At 45.8% G+C, this 14634-nt stretch overlaps 1 protein-coding gene across 2 annotated transcripts in view; it reads left to right on the top strand.

Moving 5' to 3' along the window:
* The window catches only part of Glra1 (glycine receptor, alpha 1), a 97892-nt gene that overhangs the window by 30594 nt on the left and 52664 nt on the right, over positions 1-14634 (top strand). For both annotated transcript variants that reach the window (NM_013133.1, XM_087570017.1), the window contains exons 2-3: positions 2461-2588; positions 8902-8969. In NM_013133.1, the coding sequence (NP_037265.1) occupies positions 2461-2588; positions 8902-8969 (196 nt within the window). The remainder of the gene's footprint in view (positions 1-2460; positions 2589-8901; positions 8970-14634) is intronic.

Below are 14634 nucleotides of genomic sequence, written 5' to 3'. Positions count from 1 at the left end.
ACAGTAAAACAAAACTGTGTAATACAGGCAGCAACCATTGTCAACATTCATCCATCCCTGTGCACACTGCACTCCACAGGACTACAAATGGCCCAACCTTCACAGATACAGGTAACCCCATGTTTGCACACACCAAGCTCTGTGACATTACCTGCTCCACCCCTGCACTCTAATCTCTGCTCACAGCTGTTACAAAACCTCCACTGGGATACATGACATTCATCAGCACAGCAGAAGCAGATCCATCCCAGGACTCCAGTTGCACCCCTAACCACACACAAATAATAACAAAAGTATGTCTGTTCCATCTCATCTGTTCACTACAGCCCTTGGAGAACTGAATAGAGCATGCCCAGAGCCTGAGCAAGGATGCTTGGGAAAATCCCAGCATACCTTGCAAATCTCCTAAGAAACACCAGACTATGTCTGTGTTTTTATACTGTGTATAATAGTCTAATTACTTTTAAATTGTTAACCCATGTACCAATATTTACGAACACTTCCTATTAGCAGGAATATTTGATTAATTAATGGGTGTCTCGATCATCAGTCAGTCACCATGAAATCATTGAGCACCAATTAAGTTTGAGACATCAGGGTAGACACCTAGGGGATTAGAGAACAAACAATGAATAAATAAAGAAAATCATGTGATCTCTGCTCTTGGATATAACCAGATATAACAAACTTCCAAAATAAACAGTAGGGACTGGCTAGATTGCTCAGTGGGTAAAGACACGTGTTAACAAGTGTGACGACCAGAGTTCTATCTTGGTGGACAAGAAAAATTATTCCTTCATGTTGTCATCTAATTACCATATATATGCACATACACACACACACACACTCACATGCATGCACGAGTACGAACACAGGACTATCACATACCATCACACATATGCACACGCACACATGACTATCACACACATACACTCTAACACACAGACACTTACAGGCACACATGCACACACACACACACAGAATTATCACACACATGACTATCACACTTGCGCACATGCACACACACTCACACTCTGTGTTTCCTCCATGTTTGAAGACCTACAAGCTTCTCCCAGGGGAGCACATGGATCCCTCCATCTGCTCAGTGAAGATGTAGAATTCAGACCTCTTAGGGACCCAAAGCAACCCAGGTGATCATTCCTCGACCCTTACTTATGCTTCCAACTGTGATTCTATTGAAATCTGGGCACCCTGGGGACATAGCTTAGACATTACTAGCCTACCTCATTAGAGAAGAGATGACTGACATAAATACCTTGGGACATCATGGGACACTTGGTTTCCAACCTCCCAACTCCTGGTACTAAGGGGTTCCAGGTACCTACCTGGCACTGATTAACTCTGGAACCTGGGTTAGAACCTCCCCACATCCCTTTTTTTAATCAGTAAAATGTGATTTATTAAAGGCATCTTGGCATATACTTTAATCACAGGGTTAAGAAAAGTATTCAGAAAGAACAACACACCCACAATGTGAATATGGACTTCTCAAAAAGTCATCTCAGTTTTTTCTTCTGTTTTTTTTTGGGGGGGGAGGGAGGTGCTATGTGGCACAAGATCGATTCAAACTTATGGCCACTCTCTTGCCTCAGCCTCTGGAGTGCTGAGGTCATAGGTGTGTACTACCTCCAGTTTCTGATGGTAGATTTCTTTTTTGGTTTTGTTTTATGTTTATTTATGAAGTATGTATACAGTATTCTGCCTGCATGTATGCCTACATGCCAGAAGAAAGCACCATATCTTATTACAGATGGTTGTGAGCCACCATGTGGTTGCTGGGAATTGAACTCAGGACCTCTAGGAGAACAACCAGCACTCTTAACCTCTGAGCCATCTCTCCAGCCCTCTAAGGGGGGATTTCTAAAATACTTGTTTTGTAGTATAGATACCCATGTGCATAAGTGTGTGGGCCTGCTAAAATGGTGGTGATGAACTTGTATTTCCTGCTAAACATGGTGGGAGTGAATTTGTATCTCCAAACTCATTTTACCTTGGCAACTTTGTATCTATTTACTTATTTTTACAATAGCTGATTCTGAAGAGAACTTTAAAGGAAATGGCTACTTTTTCTCTGAGATCCTTTAATAGCCCACATACCTGCAAGAAGACAGGTACCCAAAGAACAACTGAGTCAGTCAGAAGGACCCTCCAGTGTTCTCCTCAGGGAGACCCAGACCCAACCTCTCAGCCTCCTCTCCCAAGGAGATCCAGCAGCCTCTGTGATGACTCATGATAGCAGACACTGTGAGGAGTTGGAGACTTCTCAGTCTCAGTCAGACAGTGGCTGTCTGCCAGGCCCCAGGCTGGCTTCCAGTGTGGCTGAATAAACACTGTGGCCCGTGCCTTCCGCCTTAAAAGGAGCTCAAGCTCAGAGTACTCCCTGTCTTACGTGGCTGAACAAGGCTGTGCTTCTTCAACCTTGTGCTTCTCTCTTCTTAGCCTTGCTGCTTCCAAAGAGGCTGACGCTGCCCGCTCTGCACCCAAGCCTATGTCACCCTCGGACTTCCTGGATAAGCTTATGGGAAGGACTTCTGGGTATGATGCCAGGATCAGACCCAACTTTAAAGGTAGGAAAACATTTCTTTCAAATTCAAAGGAAATACTCTCCCATGATACAGAGTGCTGTGAACCCCACACTACCTAAAGCAGACGTTACTAGTCAATGCAATATCTTTCCCCAACAAGTCCAGAGCCTCAGAGAATTCTACTCAATAGTACTTTTGATTTCCAGGAATCAGTAAGTGAATTAAGGTCTATGTTCCTGTGTCTAGTGACATAGACTATAATACAAGGAATGTGGGTCAAGGTTTGGCTCAAACATAAGTTTCCTCCGTGACCTGGGACAAGTCCCTCCCTTCCCTTTGTCTGGACCTCAGTTTTCACATTTCTACAAGGTTGGCTTGGCTGCATGTGCAGTCATGAGGCATGATTCTTGGGGTTTTATGATTCCTCCAAGAGTCCTAAGAAGGAGATGCCGGTGAGGAACAGGTCTACCTTGGCCTTACCCAAGGAGCCACCATTTCTGTTTGTCCAGTAAGGGACCTCCTACTCAAACCCACCTGCAGGAGACTCCCATGGACTAACAAGTAATTCTGCAAGTTCTTCTTGTAAATGACACTCATCATCCCGCACACCTACTGAAGCAGGAAGAGCACTGGCTTCTGGCTGTGAGAAAAGCAACTCAAGGAAGAAGGGTTCCTTTGGCTCACAGTCAGAAGAGATACAGTCCATCTGGTGGTAAAGACCTGGCAACAGGGCTGAACGAGGAAGCAGAGATTCTATGGAGTCTGTCTCCCTTTCTTCTCTTTGGACAGTCCAGGATGGAAGCCCACAGTATAAGGCTGCCCACATTCAGGAAGGGTCTTCCCAGTCAGGGATCAGGTATCACCAGGTAAAGACAGTGGATAAGAAGACCCACTGGCTTCTATGAACAGAGATCTCTCCCCTTACCCCGAGTCAGTAGACACATACATACATACATACATACATACATACATACATACATACATACCCTTACAAGGTTCACTCTTCCTTTGTTCCTGCCCATGACAGGAGTTAAGTCTGAGGTTTTATGTGAAATCTTTGAAACAGACATAAAATAATGTCTCTTGTGACCACCACTGGCTAAGCCAAATCCATTCTGGCAGAGGGGGGTATGAACTTTAGCCACAAGGCTGTACCAATTGCCTTCAGCTGGAAGCTTTTAGGAATTCAGTCCACCACGCCCTCTGGTGGCCTCTCTCAGCACTCCACCCTATCACGGTCTGGTTTCTCTGGGATTCATTTTGTCAAATGTCACCTAAAAGAGCCTTACTTCCCTCCTTCATTTAGCCCAAGATTCGGGTTTTTCTTTTTATTAGTCTTATACTACATAGATGCTCCAAAGAATTACCTTCACGGTTCAAGGACTATTCTTTCTATATACTACCCCACTTCACACACAGAAGGCCCTTAGGAAGCTTTTATACCCCAGGCTAACCTCCTGCCTCAGCCTCTTGAGTGCTGAGATTACAGCATGTACTTCCATGCCCCTCTGAAAATCTTACTCAGAACACTCAAGTCACAAATATACAGGACTAGATAATCCTTTAGACTTCCTACTCCACACTGGCTCCCCCTTCCACCTACCCCTAGCTAGACACAAGGAGTATCTCAGGTTCGGCTCCCACACAGAAACTAGGAAAAGGACTTTGCTCCCCTCCCTTAAGCTTAAAGCAGAAAGGCAACCCTACCATACCCAGCCTCCTCTCCTTTTCCTTCTTCAGACTCAAGTAAGACTCCCCAAAGCTCAGCATTCTCAAAATGACCACGTGTCTCAAACTCCAAAAAGCCTACACACACACACACACACACACACACACACACACACACACAGAGGCATGCACACACACATGCATGCACACACATGCATGCATGCATGCATGTACACATGCATGCACACACATGTGCGTGCACATACATACACACACATGTGCATGCACACACACATGCATGCACACACATACACACATGTATACACACACATGCATGCACACACATACACACATGTATACACACACGCATGCATACACACGTGTATGCACACACATACATGCACACACACGCATGCACACACACATACACACACATGCATGCATACACACATACACACACACACACAGTTTGAAACCTCAACATTTATCCTCTCAACAGCTTGCCTATGCAACATGCTTCTGGCCATCCTGAAGTCCGAGGTGGCCAACAACTACAAGCACCTTGGTCCACAGAACACACAGTTCCCATCTAAGGTAGAAGGAAACTGCAGCGCTAAGACTATTTATCCAGCCTGTGGTCCCCGAGAGATCTCTTCCTGGGACTGAGCCTCTGTCTCGGCATCCAAAGGTAGATAGACGCAAAAAGGACCAGCCCCTCCCAGCTCTGAGGCTTGGCCTTGGCCAGGGCTTTGTGTGTTGCAGTGGCTTCCAGGATCAGGGGCATAGCCCAGTGCAAACATACACAAAAGCGAAATTAAACTTTAATATTTAATGAAATATATACATTATCCGGCTGCCAACGGCAACCGGGTTGTAATTTTCTCAAGATAATTTAATTTCGGATTTATATCCATGAACCACACCTCCCCGTGGGGTCTTTCTGGCTGGCACCCTCTCACACTCGTTCATCAGCATCTCATTTCTATGGGAGTCACGGTGCCGGCTGCACGAAGCCCTGTGCGCGTCACCTCCCGGCATGAGCAGTAACTCTTCGGGGCATCTAAATGATAGGAAGCGAAATAAAAAGAAAACTGTGGTTCTGGGGGTGAATGAATGAGGGAAATAAACCTCTGTTTAGGTGACCCTAACAAAGCAGTAATTCACCCAGCGCAGACAAACAATATGCACAGTTACCCAGTGATGGATGCACTGGATTTTGAAGGGGGCTGTGATCCTTCCCAGCAACCTCCAAATCTAGCTATGAATTCAGATCACCCAGGTGGCTTGTTAAGCAACAGACCTTGTGCGAAGTCACTGCTAAGGGCTGAGCCAAGAGCTCTGCAATTTTTGTTCTGTTTTGGTTTGGTTTTAGTTGGCTTTGTTCTGTTTTGTTTTGTTTTGTTGTTTTGTGAGGCAGCAGTCTCACCCAGGAGCCCATGCTCACCTCAGACTTCTGGCCTTCCTGTGCCAGCTTCTTGGATATTAAGATTACAAGCATGAACCACCACACCTCATGCCCTCTGAGACTGAAATTCGTCAGATGGCTTCAGCCATGCGCAAGTCAGGAAAACAAGGACCCAGCTTCGCTAGTCCATAACTAAGCTATAAGCCTGCTTTCCTGAAAGGACGGTTGTTAGAGCTAAGACGGACTGTCTGGCTTCCCTCATTGGTTTCTGACTCCACTCAGGTTGTCCCCTGACCATCTCTTTACCACCCTTCCCTTATCCTTTAAATGTCCATCCTTCACTCCTAATATTCTCTGGAAACCCCCTCCTTTTTCCTTGTCTTAGGAATTGGTTCATTAGAGAAGGAAATGCAGATGTCTCAGGAGGCCAGAGGCAGACTCACTTTCAAGAAGGATGGGGGCGGGGCTAGCGGAACATCTCAGGGGTGGAGTTTTTGCCTAGCATGGGCTAGGTCCTGATTTTCATCTTTAGCCCTGGATAACAAGGAAACGGAGGAGGAGGAGGAGGAGGAGGAGGAGGAGGAGGAGGAGGAGGAGGAGGAGGAGGAGGAGGAGGAGGAGGAGGAGAAAGGATGAGTCCCTCTAATGAGAAATACCTCACCCTTCCCTGGGATTTCCTACCCACTGTCTTACTGTAACCTCATGTGTCCATAAAAGCTCTTGCCCCTCCCTGAGCCCTTGAAGGTGGATATTTGAGATTTCCTTACTATTTCTCTAGACCAGCCTTGAATAAATTTGCTTCCAAAAAATGAGGAGGGGAGGAGGAGAAGGAGGAAGAAGAAGAGGATTATGATGACAATGATGATAATGGTGGTGGTGGTGATGATGGTGGTGGTGATGATGATGATATAATAATGTCCAGCCTTCTCTCCAAACTACTGGGAGGAATCAAGATTCAGAAAATAGAAGAGGCTACCCTGAGCCCCATTCGAGGTTGAGGCTGCCATGTACGCCAGAGGCTGACACTCACTGCTTTGAGGGGAAACCTGGATTTCTCCTATCCATCAAGCCTTCTAAGAGAAAGGAAAGCTTAGCTGAGTTTATATGTGGACTACTTTCTGGGGATGAACATGATGGTTTGGGTACCAAAGCACATAAAGTTATCCACTCTCTTCTTTCTACAATTGCAAAACTTTGGTTCCAGTCCCAACTGGACTGCCTTCGGACCCCAGATGAATGACTAAAACAAACTGTGCTCTCTTGAGAAGTGGGGACAACCATGTTCTTCCTGTCTTAGTAACTCCTGCTTTCAACAAGAGACAAACCCTGAAGGCAGTTATAGATTAAAACCCTTCAAGTGAAGGTCTATGACCTATCCAAGTCCTAAGCACCTTCAAGGTCGGACCAAGGTCAGCTCCTCTCCGAGGTCTTCCTTTCTTAGTCTTCAGACCTTTTCTCAGCTGAGTTCTGCTCCTTTGGTCCTTCTGGCTCATGGCCCTGCCCTCCTCTCCAGCTGTGTCATGCTTGCATATATGGAAACCCCGTGTATAATCGTCTAGAGAAGCCTAATAGACCAGGCTTGATGGCGTACTCATGGAAATCCTAGCCATCAGAAGGCTGAGGCAGAGAACCACTGGGCTACAGGATATGAGGGGTTTCCTAAAGGGGGGTAGGGAAAGCTGGTCAGATAACTCAGTTGGTAAAGTACTTGCCTTGCAAGCCTACGGACCTGAGTTCAATTCCCAGCACTCAGGTAAAACCCCTTCTAGCGCTAGGAGGTGGAGACAGATGATCCTTGGAGCTTTCTGGCCAGCTAGTCAGCCTACTGTGGTAGTTTGAATAAAGGCTCCCCACAGGCTTCTGCATACTTGGTGTTGCTGTTCGGGATTTTTAGGAGGTCGAACCTTCCTGGAGGAAGTATACGGGCCTGGGGGCTGTCTTTGAGAGTACATAGCCTGTCCCTACTTCTAGTTCTCCCTGTGTGTCTCTCTCTGTTAGTCTCTGTCTGTCTCTGTCTCCCTGTCTCCCTCTCTCTCCCTGTCTCCCTCTCTCTCCCTGTCTCCCTCTCTCTCTCTCTCTCTCTCTCTCTCTCTCTCTCTCTCTCTCTCTCTCTCTCTCTCTCTGCTTGAGGTCAAAGATGTGATCTCTTGGCTTCCTGCTCCTGTTGCCATGTTTGCCCTTGATGCCATGTCCCTCTGCCATGATGGACTCTTACCCATCTGGAATCATAAACCTAATAAGCTCTTTCATATAAATACAGTGAGGAACCCTGTCTCAAAAAGGGAGGCGGGTGGTACCTAAGGAATAATGACCAAACATACATACATGGATGTGCACACACACACGCACACACACACACACACACTCACGCATTTGTAAACACATAAATGAATACACAGTGACTCTGGATTCTGCCCCTGACTGCATAATCCTGCTTCCTCCTCCCTCTCAGCCTGCTTCCTATGGTATAGCCATTAAGAGTCAGACTGGTCGGAACTGGAACCCTGGCCTCACCATTCTCTAGCAGTGAGGCCATGGGTGACTAATAATTTGGTATCTCTGGCCCTCAGTTTCCTACCCTGCACAACCAGCCTTCTCACAGAGCTGTGGGAGGATATGGTGAGATCATACCAGTCAAGGTCTTATTGAAGCAGCTGCCATGGTAACTGCTGCCATTCACAGTGTGAAATGAAGGGTTCCAGCTTCAGCCAGGCCTCCTCAGAACAAAGTGCCAAGGCAGTGGTATTCCTTCCCTTCTTTCTTGGGCATATCAGGGCTGAAAAAAAAAAAACACATGTCCACAAAGTATTTAACAAAGGCTTGCAGACTGTCCATCAGGCTCCCCCCACATCCCACACCTGGTAATTCCCATCATCGCCCCTTCATTCTCAGTTCATAAGTTCAAGGCAAAGAACTTGCTGTTCCTTGCAATTCCCGAGATGGCCTCCAAATGTTGTAGCCATAAATATATCTCAGACACAAATTAGAAGGCACCGGTGGGGCTTGGGGAAGGGATTTCAGCCAGATGGCAGGAAGATGAATCACCCTGTGTTAATGAAGGTACAGCTTGGCTCAGCCTCCTGTGAGGTATACCTGCCCCTTACCTGGGAGCTGGGAAGTCTAGTCTGGCAGAGATGCTAAATGCAAGCGAGGGACCCCAGGCACTTAGGGATGGGGTAGATAACCAGCAGGGGGCTCCTTGGCCCTCTGGGGAGGTGTCCTTGAAGTTGGTTTTTCTACAGCCTGAGATTCAGTGGACGCTCGCTCTCTCTTGATTGGCAGGTCCTCCTGTGAACGTGAGTTGCAACATCTTCATCAACAGCTTTGGTTCTATCGCCGAGACAACCATGGTGAGTACGTTACAGCAACTGCTGTTTCTGCAGTGGGTGTCTCTGCCCTAGGGATACTTCTCCTCCACACTGGATAGCCCCCAAGAAGGCACACAATTGGGTGTTTTAGTTTCTGTCCAAGTCGATGTTTTGGATAAAGGTTTAACATCTGAAGAGGGTTTAGCTGCTATAAGGTAAGCACAGGACAAGCCTTCAGAATTACAAGAACAAAATTATAGACTGTAATGGGGGGAGCTATGACTAAAACCATTACATCTGTGTGTATGAAGATGCCACACTGGGGCCTGTATGTGGAGGCGCATGCCTTTAATCCCAGGCTCAGGAGGCAGAGGCAGAAGGATTTCCATGAGTTTGAGACCAGCCTGGTCTACATAGTTCTAGGTCATCCAGACCTCTTGTCTCAAGACAAAAACAAAGTCACAAAAAGTTTTGAAGATTAAACAATAAGGCTGAGGTGCATGGATCAATCAGTGAAGACATCTCAAGCCTGAAGACCCGAGTTTAAGCCCAGAATCCAAGATTTAAAAAGAAAAAAATGTTATGGTGGCACAAGCTTCTAATCCCAGGACTGGCAAAAGAGGGAGTGGAGACCTGCAGGTCCCTGGGTCTGTCTTGCCAGCCAGATTAACCTAATGAGGGGCCGCAGTCTCCTGTGAGAGGCTTTGTCTCAAAAATAAGGTAGATGGCTCCAAAGGAACAGCACCAAGGTTGACTCCTGGCCTCCACACACATCCATGTGTGTTCATGTACACATACCCAAATCTCTCTCATACACACACACACATGTACATCCACCTAAATACACACACACACATATATATATATATATATGTATATCCACCTGAATACACAAACACATATATGTACATCCACCTAAATACACACACACATATATATATATATATATGTATATCCACCTGAATACACATATACACATTATACAAACATATATATGTTTGTCCACCTGAATACACACACACACACACACACACATCTGTACATCCACCTAAATGCACACACATACACACGTGTACATCCAACTGAATACACATACACACACATATATGTGCATACACCTGAATACACACACACACACACACACACACACACACACACACACATCCAGCAACAGGATAAGGATTAAATAGAAGTGTGTCTGGCTGTGGCAATGCACACCTGTAACAACAGCAGGCTATAATTCTCAGGCAGCTGAGGCAGGAGGAGAATGACTTAAAAGCCAGTCTGGGTGTCTTAGTTACTGTTTCTATGGCTATGAAGAGACATCATGACCACAGCAACTCTTATAAAGGAAAATATTTCATTGGGGCTGGCTTACAGTGTCAGAGGTTTAGTCCATTATCATCATGCCGGGAAGCATGGCAGCAACCAGACAGACATGACCGCTAGAGAAGGAGCTGAGAGTTCTACATCCAGATCAGCAAGCAGCAGAAAGAGAATGCTATACTGGGCCCGCTTGAGCATCTGAGCCCTCAGAGCCTGCCTGCCCGCAGTGACACACTTCCTCCAACAAGGCCACACCTCCTAAGAGGGCCACTCCCTATGAGCCTATGGAGGCCATTTTCCTTCAAACCACTGTACTGTGCTACATGGTAAGATCTTGTCTCAAAAATAAATCAAAAAATGAAAAACTGCTGATGACTTTCAAATTGACCCACAGACTGGAGGAAAATGCTGGTTATAGATGCTGAAGTGATAGACTGGGACCGCTGTGTTATTTGCTCTCTGTTTAATGTCTTCTGGGGTGGGGGACTCAAGGCGAAGATTGGTAAGTGTTAATAGTGATAGCCTCTGACCCACAGACTTATGGGAAATTTTGTATCTTTTTTTTCTTTTTAAAACATTTATTTTTTTTATTCTTATATGTGTAAGTGTATTTTGTTTGTATATATGTATGCTCATCATGCCCTGTGCATGCCTGGTGCCCGGGGGTGGGAGGAGCAGAAGAGGGCATCAGATCCTCTGGAACTGGAGTCACAGATGTTTGTGAGGGAACATGTGTGTGCTGGAACCAAAGCTGGGCTCCTCCGAACGATCAGCCAGGTGCTAACCACTGAACCATCTTTCCAGCCTTACGAAGTATTTTCTTTTCTTTTTTTCTGATCTTTCTGTTTTTTGTTTTTTGTTTTTTTTGTTTTTTTGTTTTTTTGGATATTGGAAATTTTGTATCTCATTCTGCTAGCATCGATGTCTTTACATTTCCTCAAGGAGTAAATACATTAGGAATTATAAAGTAGCAGTTCAAATGTTTTTCTCAGTCACTCAAAACAAAACATAAGTCAGTTGTACTCATATGGAGGGAGTTATCTAGCTTGTGAGGAAAAAATAAGAGAATACAATAAATAATTTAAAAAAATAGAATGGTCTGGAGTCAGCTTGTGAGTACACTAAGATTCAGCCAGTCCCTTTCCCAAAACCCACTCTGCCACCTCATGTCCCCAACTCACAGCCATCTGCCTCTTGTCTTCCCTGCCAAAGCTTCTTACATTTTTTCTACTCTGTGTACAGTAAACTTTTACATATCCTTTTACATGTCCCCAGTCTGTAAGTATATAAAATAAGCATGCAAATTTAATATTTACTGATAATCATAGCGATTTATCTTAAGACAATCTTTAATATGTATGTAATTTCACCATTTATTAAAGACAAAAGCAAATGTTTATACTAAAGCAATAGATGTTCTTAGTTTGCTTTTAAATAAGTAAATTAGAATTTTGTATATGTACATGGGTGTGTGTGTGTGTGTACCTGTGTGCCTGTGTGCCTATGTGCTTGTGTGTGCCTGTGCCTGTGTGATGTGTGAGTGGGTACCATCACGAGACCAGAGGAGAACACTGGGTATCTTCCTCTATTTCTCTCATCTCTCTCTACTTTGCTGCCTTGAGATAGGGTCCCTAGCTTGCCATGTGAGGTGAATTCCTGGCATCTTGATGTCTACCCAGCAGCGCTCGGGGTGCAAATGCTCATAGACTTGCCTGCTTAGTTTAAAAGGGGGAAGAGGAGTCTTACTGTGCATCTCTGGTTGGCCTGGAACTTCTTATGCTGGACCTTCCTATGTAGTCCAGGCCATACCGACCTTGAACTCACAGAGATCTGCTCGCTTCTGCTTTTGAGTGCTGGGATTCGAGGGGTACACACCCACACCAATCATTCATGCTCGGTTTTTTTAAGTGCTGGGGATTCTGATTTAGGTTCTCGTGCTTGAAAAGGACTCTTCCCTAGCCCAAGAATTTAATCCTGACCAGATGCTTGACACTGTAGGATACAGGGCATTGTCAGCATTTGCAAGAATTGGTCAATATTTTGATTCAGAATCATCTATGCCGAAAGCCATCAATATACATTACATCAATATAGTCAAAAATGGCAGATGTGTGTTTAAGACCTTTTGAGATATCGTTGGAAATTCTGCCCTAATCCCAAACCAAAACACACTCCATTTTTTTTACATAAAACTCAAGTCAGCAGTCTAAACAGCAATTTGCAAAATCAAACATTCTGACAAAACGCAATGCAAAGATACCGATTTGAAATATGCACAACCAGCAGCGATAGTAGGAAATCCTGCCTCTGCTTTCTACAATCACACCATGACTGTCTGTGCAAGCAGAAAACTTTGGGCGGGGGAGATGATGTCATTGGTACAGTGTTTACCTAGCATGCAGGATGCCCTGGATTTCATCCCCAAGACCACGTACACCGAGTGTTTGTTCACGCCTCTAATCCCAGCACTCAGGAGATGGAGACAGGAGGAGGAGGAGTTCAAGGTCACCCTGGGCTACTTGACAAGTTCAAAGCCAGCTGAGCACCTCCAGGGGCCCCTCATTGGCATTTTGGGTTCCCACTGTCACACTTAGGACTATACCAGTCTGGTTGCTTGTCCCTCCCCAGACCGTACTGGACATTTATGGCCAGCTGATGTCCTGTTTCCTGAAACGATCAACCTCCACAGCCAACACAGCAGTGCAGCTGCAGAAACTCATTCTGGTAAACAAGGAAGCAAAAGCAGATGTGCCGTCTATCCAGTCCAGATGTCGCTTGGTCCTCGACGCTTACAAACACTGGATCTGTCCTTCCATTGTAGACTTGCAATATCACTGAGCTCTTCATAGAGATCAAAGGGATCAAAATCCACTCTTTTGCAAAGAAACTTCTCTTGACCAGGTCAAGAAGGTGTGGGTGTATGTGCAAAAGACTACTTAGCTGGGAGAATCTGGCTCAGTTGGTAAAAGTGTTTGCCACACAGCATGAGGGCCAGAAATCTGTCCCCCAAAGCCCACTTTAACCCTTGTAATCTCAGTGCAGAGGAAATGGAGACAGGCAGGTCCCTGAGGCTCACTGGCAGCCGGCAGACCCTAGTCCGTGAGCCCTGGGCCACTTAAAAAAAAAAAAAAAGATAGGCCCAGACCCCGTGAGAGAGAGAGACCTCACGGCCTGGTCAGGTGGGCACTCCTGAGGCTGCAGAGCAGAAGAGACCACCAACACTGCCCACCCCTGCCCACATCCCTGGCCCAAGAGGAAACTGTATAAGGCCTCTGGGCTCCCGTGGGGGAGGACCTAGGAGCGGCAGGACCCCTGCCTGAGACACCGCCGGAACCTGAAGGAAACAGACCGATAAACAGTTCTCTGCACCCAAATCCCGTGGGAGGGAGAGCTAAACCTTCAGAGAGGCAGACAAGCCTGGGAAACAAGAAGAGACTGCTCTCTGCACATACATCTCGGACGCCAGAGGAAAACACCAAAGGCCATCTGGAATCCTGATGCACGGAAGCTCCCAGAAAGGGCGGCGCAGATCTTCCTAGTTGCTGCCGCCACAGAGAGCCCGAGGGCAGCACCCCGAGAGTGAACTTGAGCCTCAGGACCACAGGTAAGACCAACTTTTCTGCTGCAAGTGACCTGCCTGGTGAACTCAAGACACAGGCCCACAGGAACAGCTGAAGACCTGTAGAGAGGAAAAACTACACGCCCGAAAGCAGAACACTCTGTCCCCATAACTGGCTGAAAGAGAGGAAAACAGGTCTATAGCACTCCTGACACACAGGCTTATAGGACAGTCTAGCCACTGTCAGAAATAGCAGAACAAAGTAACACTAGAGATAATCTGATGGCGAGAGGCAAGTGCAGGAACCCAAGCAACAGAAACCAAGACTACATGGCATCATCGGAGCCCAATTCTCCCACCAAAACAAACATGGAATATCCAAACACACCAGAAAAGCAACATCTAGTTTCAAAATCATATTTGATCATGATGCTGGAGGATTTCAAGAAAGACTTGAAGAACTCCCTTAGAGAAACACAGGAAAACATTAATAAACAAGTAGAAGCCTACAGAAAGGAATCGCAAAAATCCCTGAAAGAATTCCAGGAAAACATAAATAAACAAGTAGAAGCCCATAGAGAGGAGACACAAAAATCCCTGAAAGAATTCCAGGAAAACACAATCAAACAGTTGAAGGAATTAAAAATGGAAATAGAAGCAATCAAGAAAGAACACATGGAAACAACCCTGGATATAGAAAACCAAAAGAAGAGACAAGGAGCTGTAGATACAAGCTTCACCAACAGAATACAAGAGATGGAAGAGAGAATCTCAGGAGCAGAAGATTCCATAGAAATCATTGACTCAACTGTCAAAGATAAT

Source organism: Rattus norvegicus, chromosome 10, assembly GCF_021556685.1.
Source record: "Rattus norvegicus strain SHRSP/BbbUtx chromosome 10, alternate assembly SHRSP_T2T, whole genome shotgun sequence".
Lineage (NCBI taxonomy): Eukaryota > Metazoa > Chordata > Mammalia > Rodentia > Muridae > Rattus > Rattus norvegicus.
This window is presented reverse-complemented; position numbering and strand designations above follow the sequence as displayed.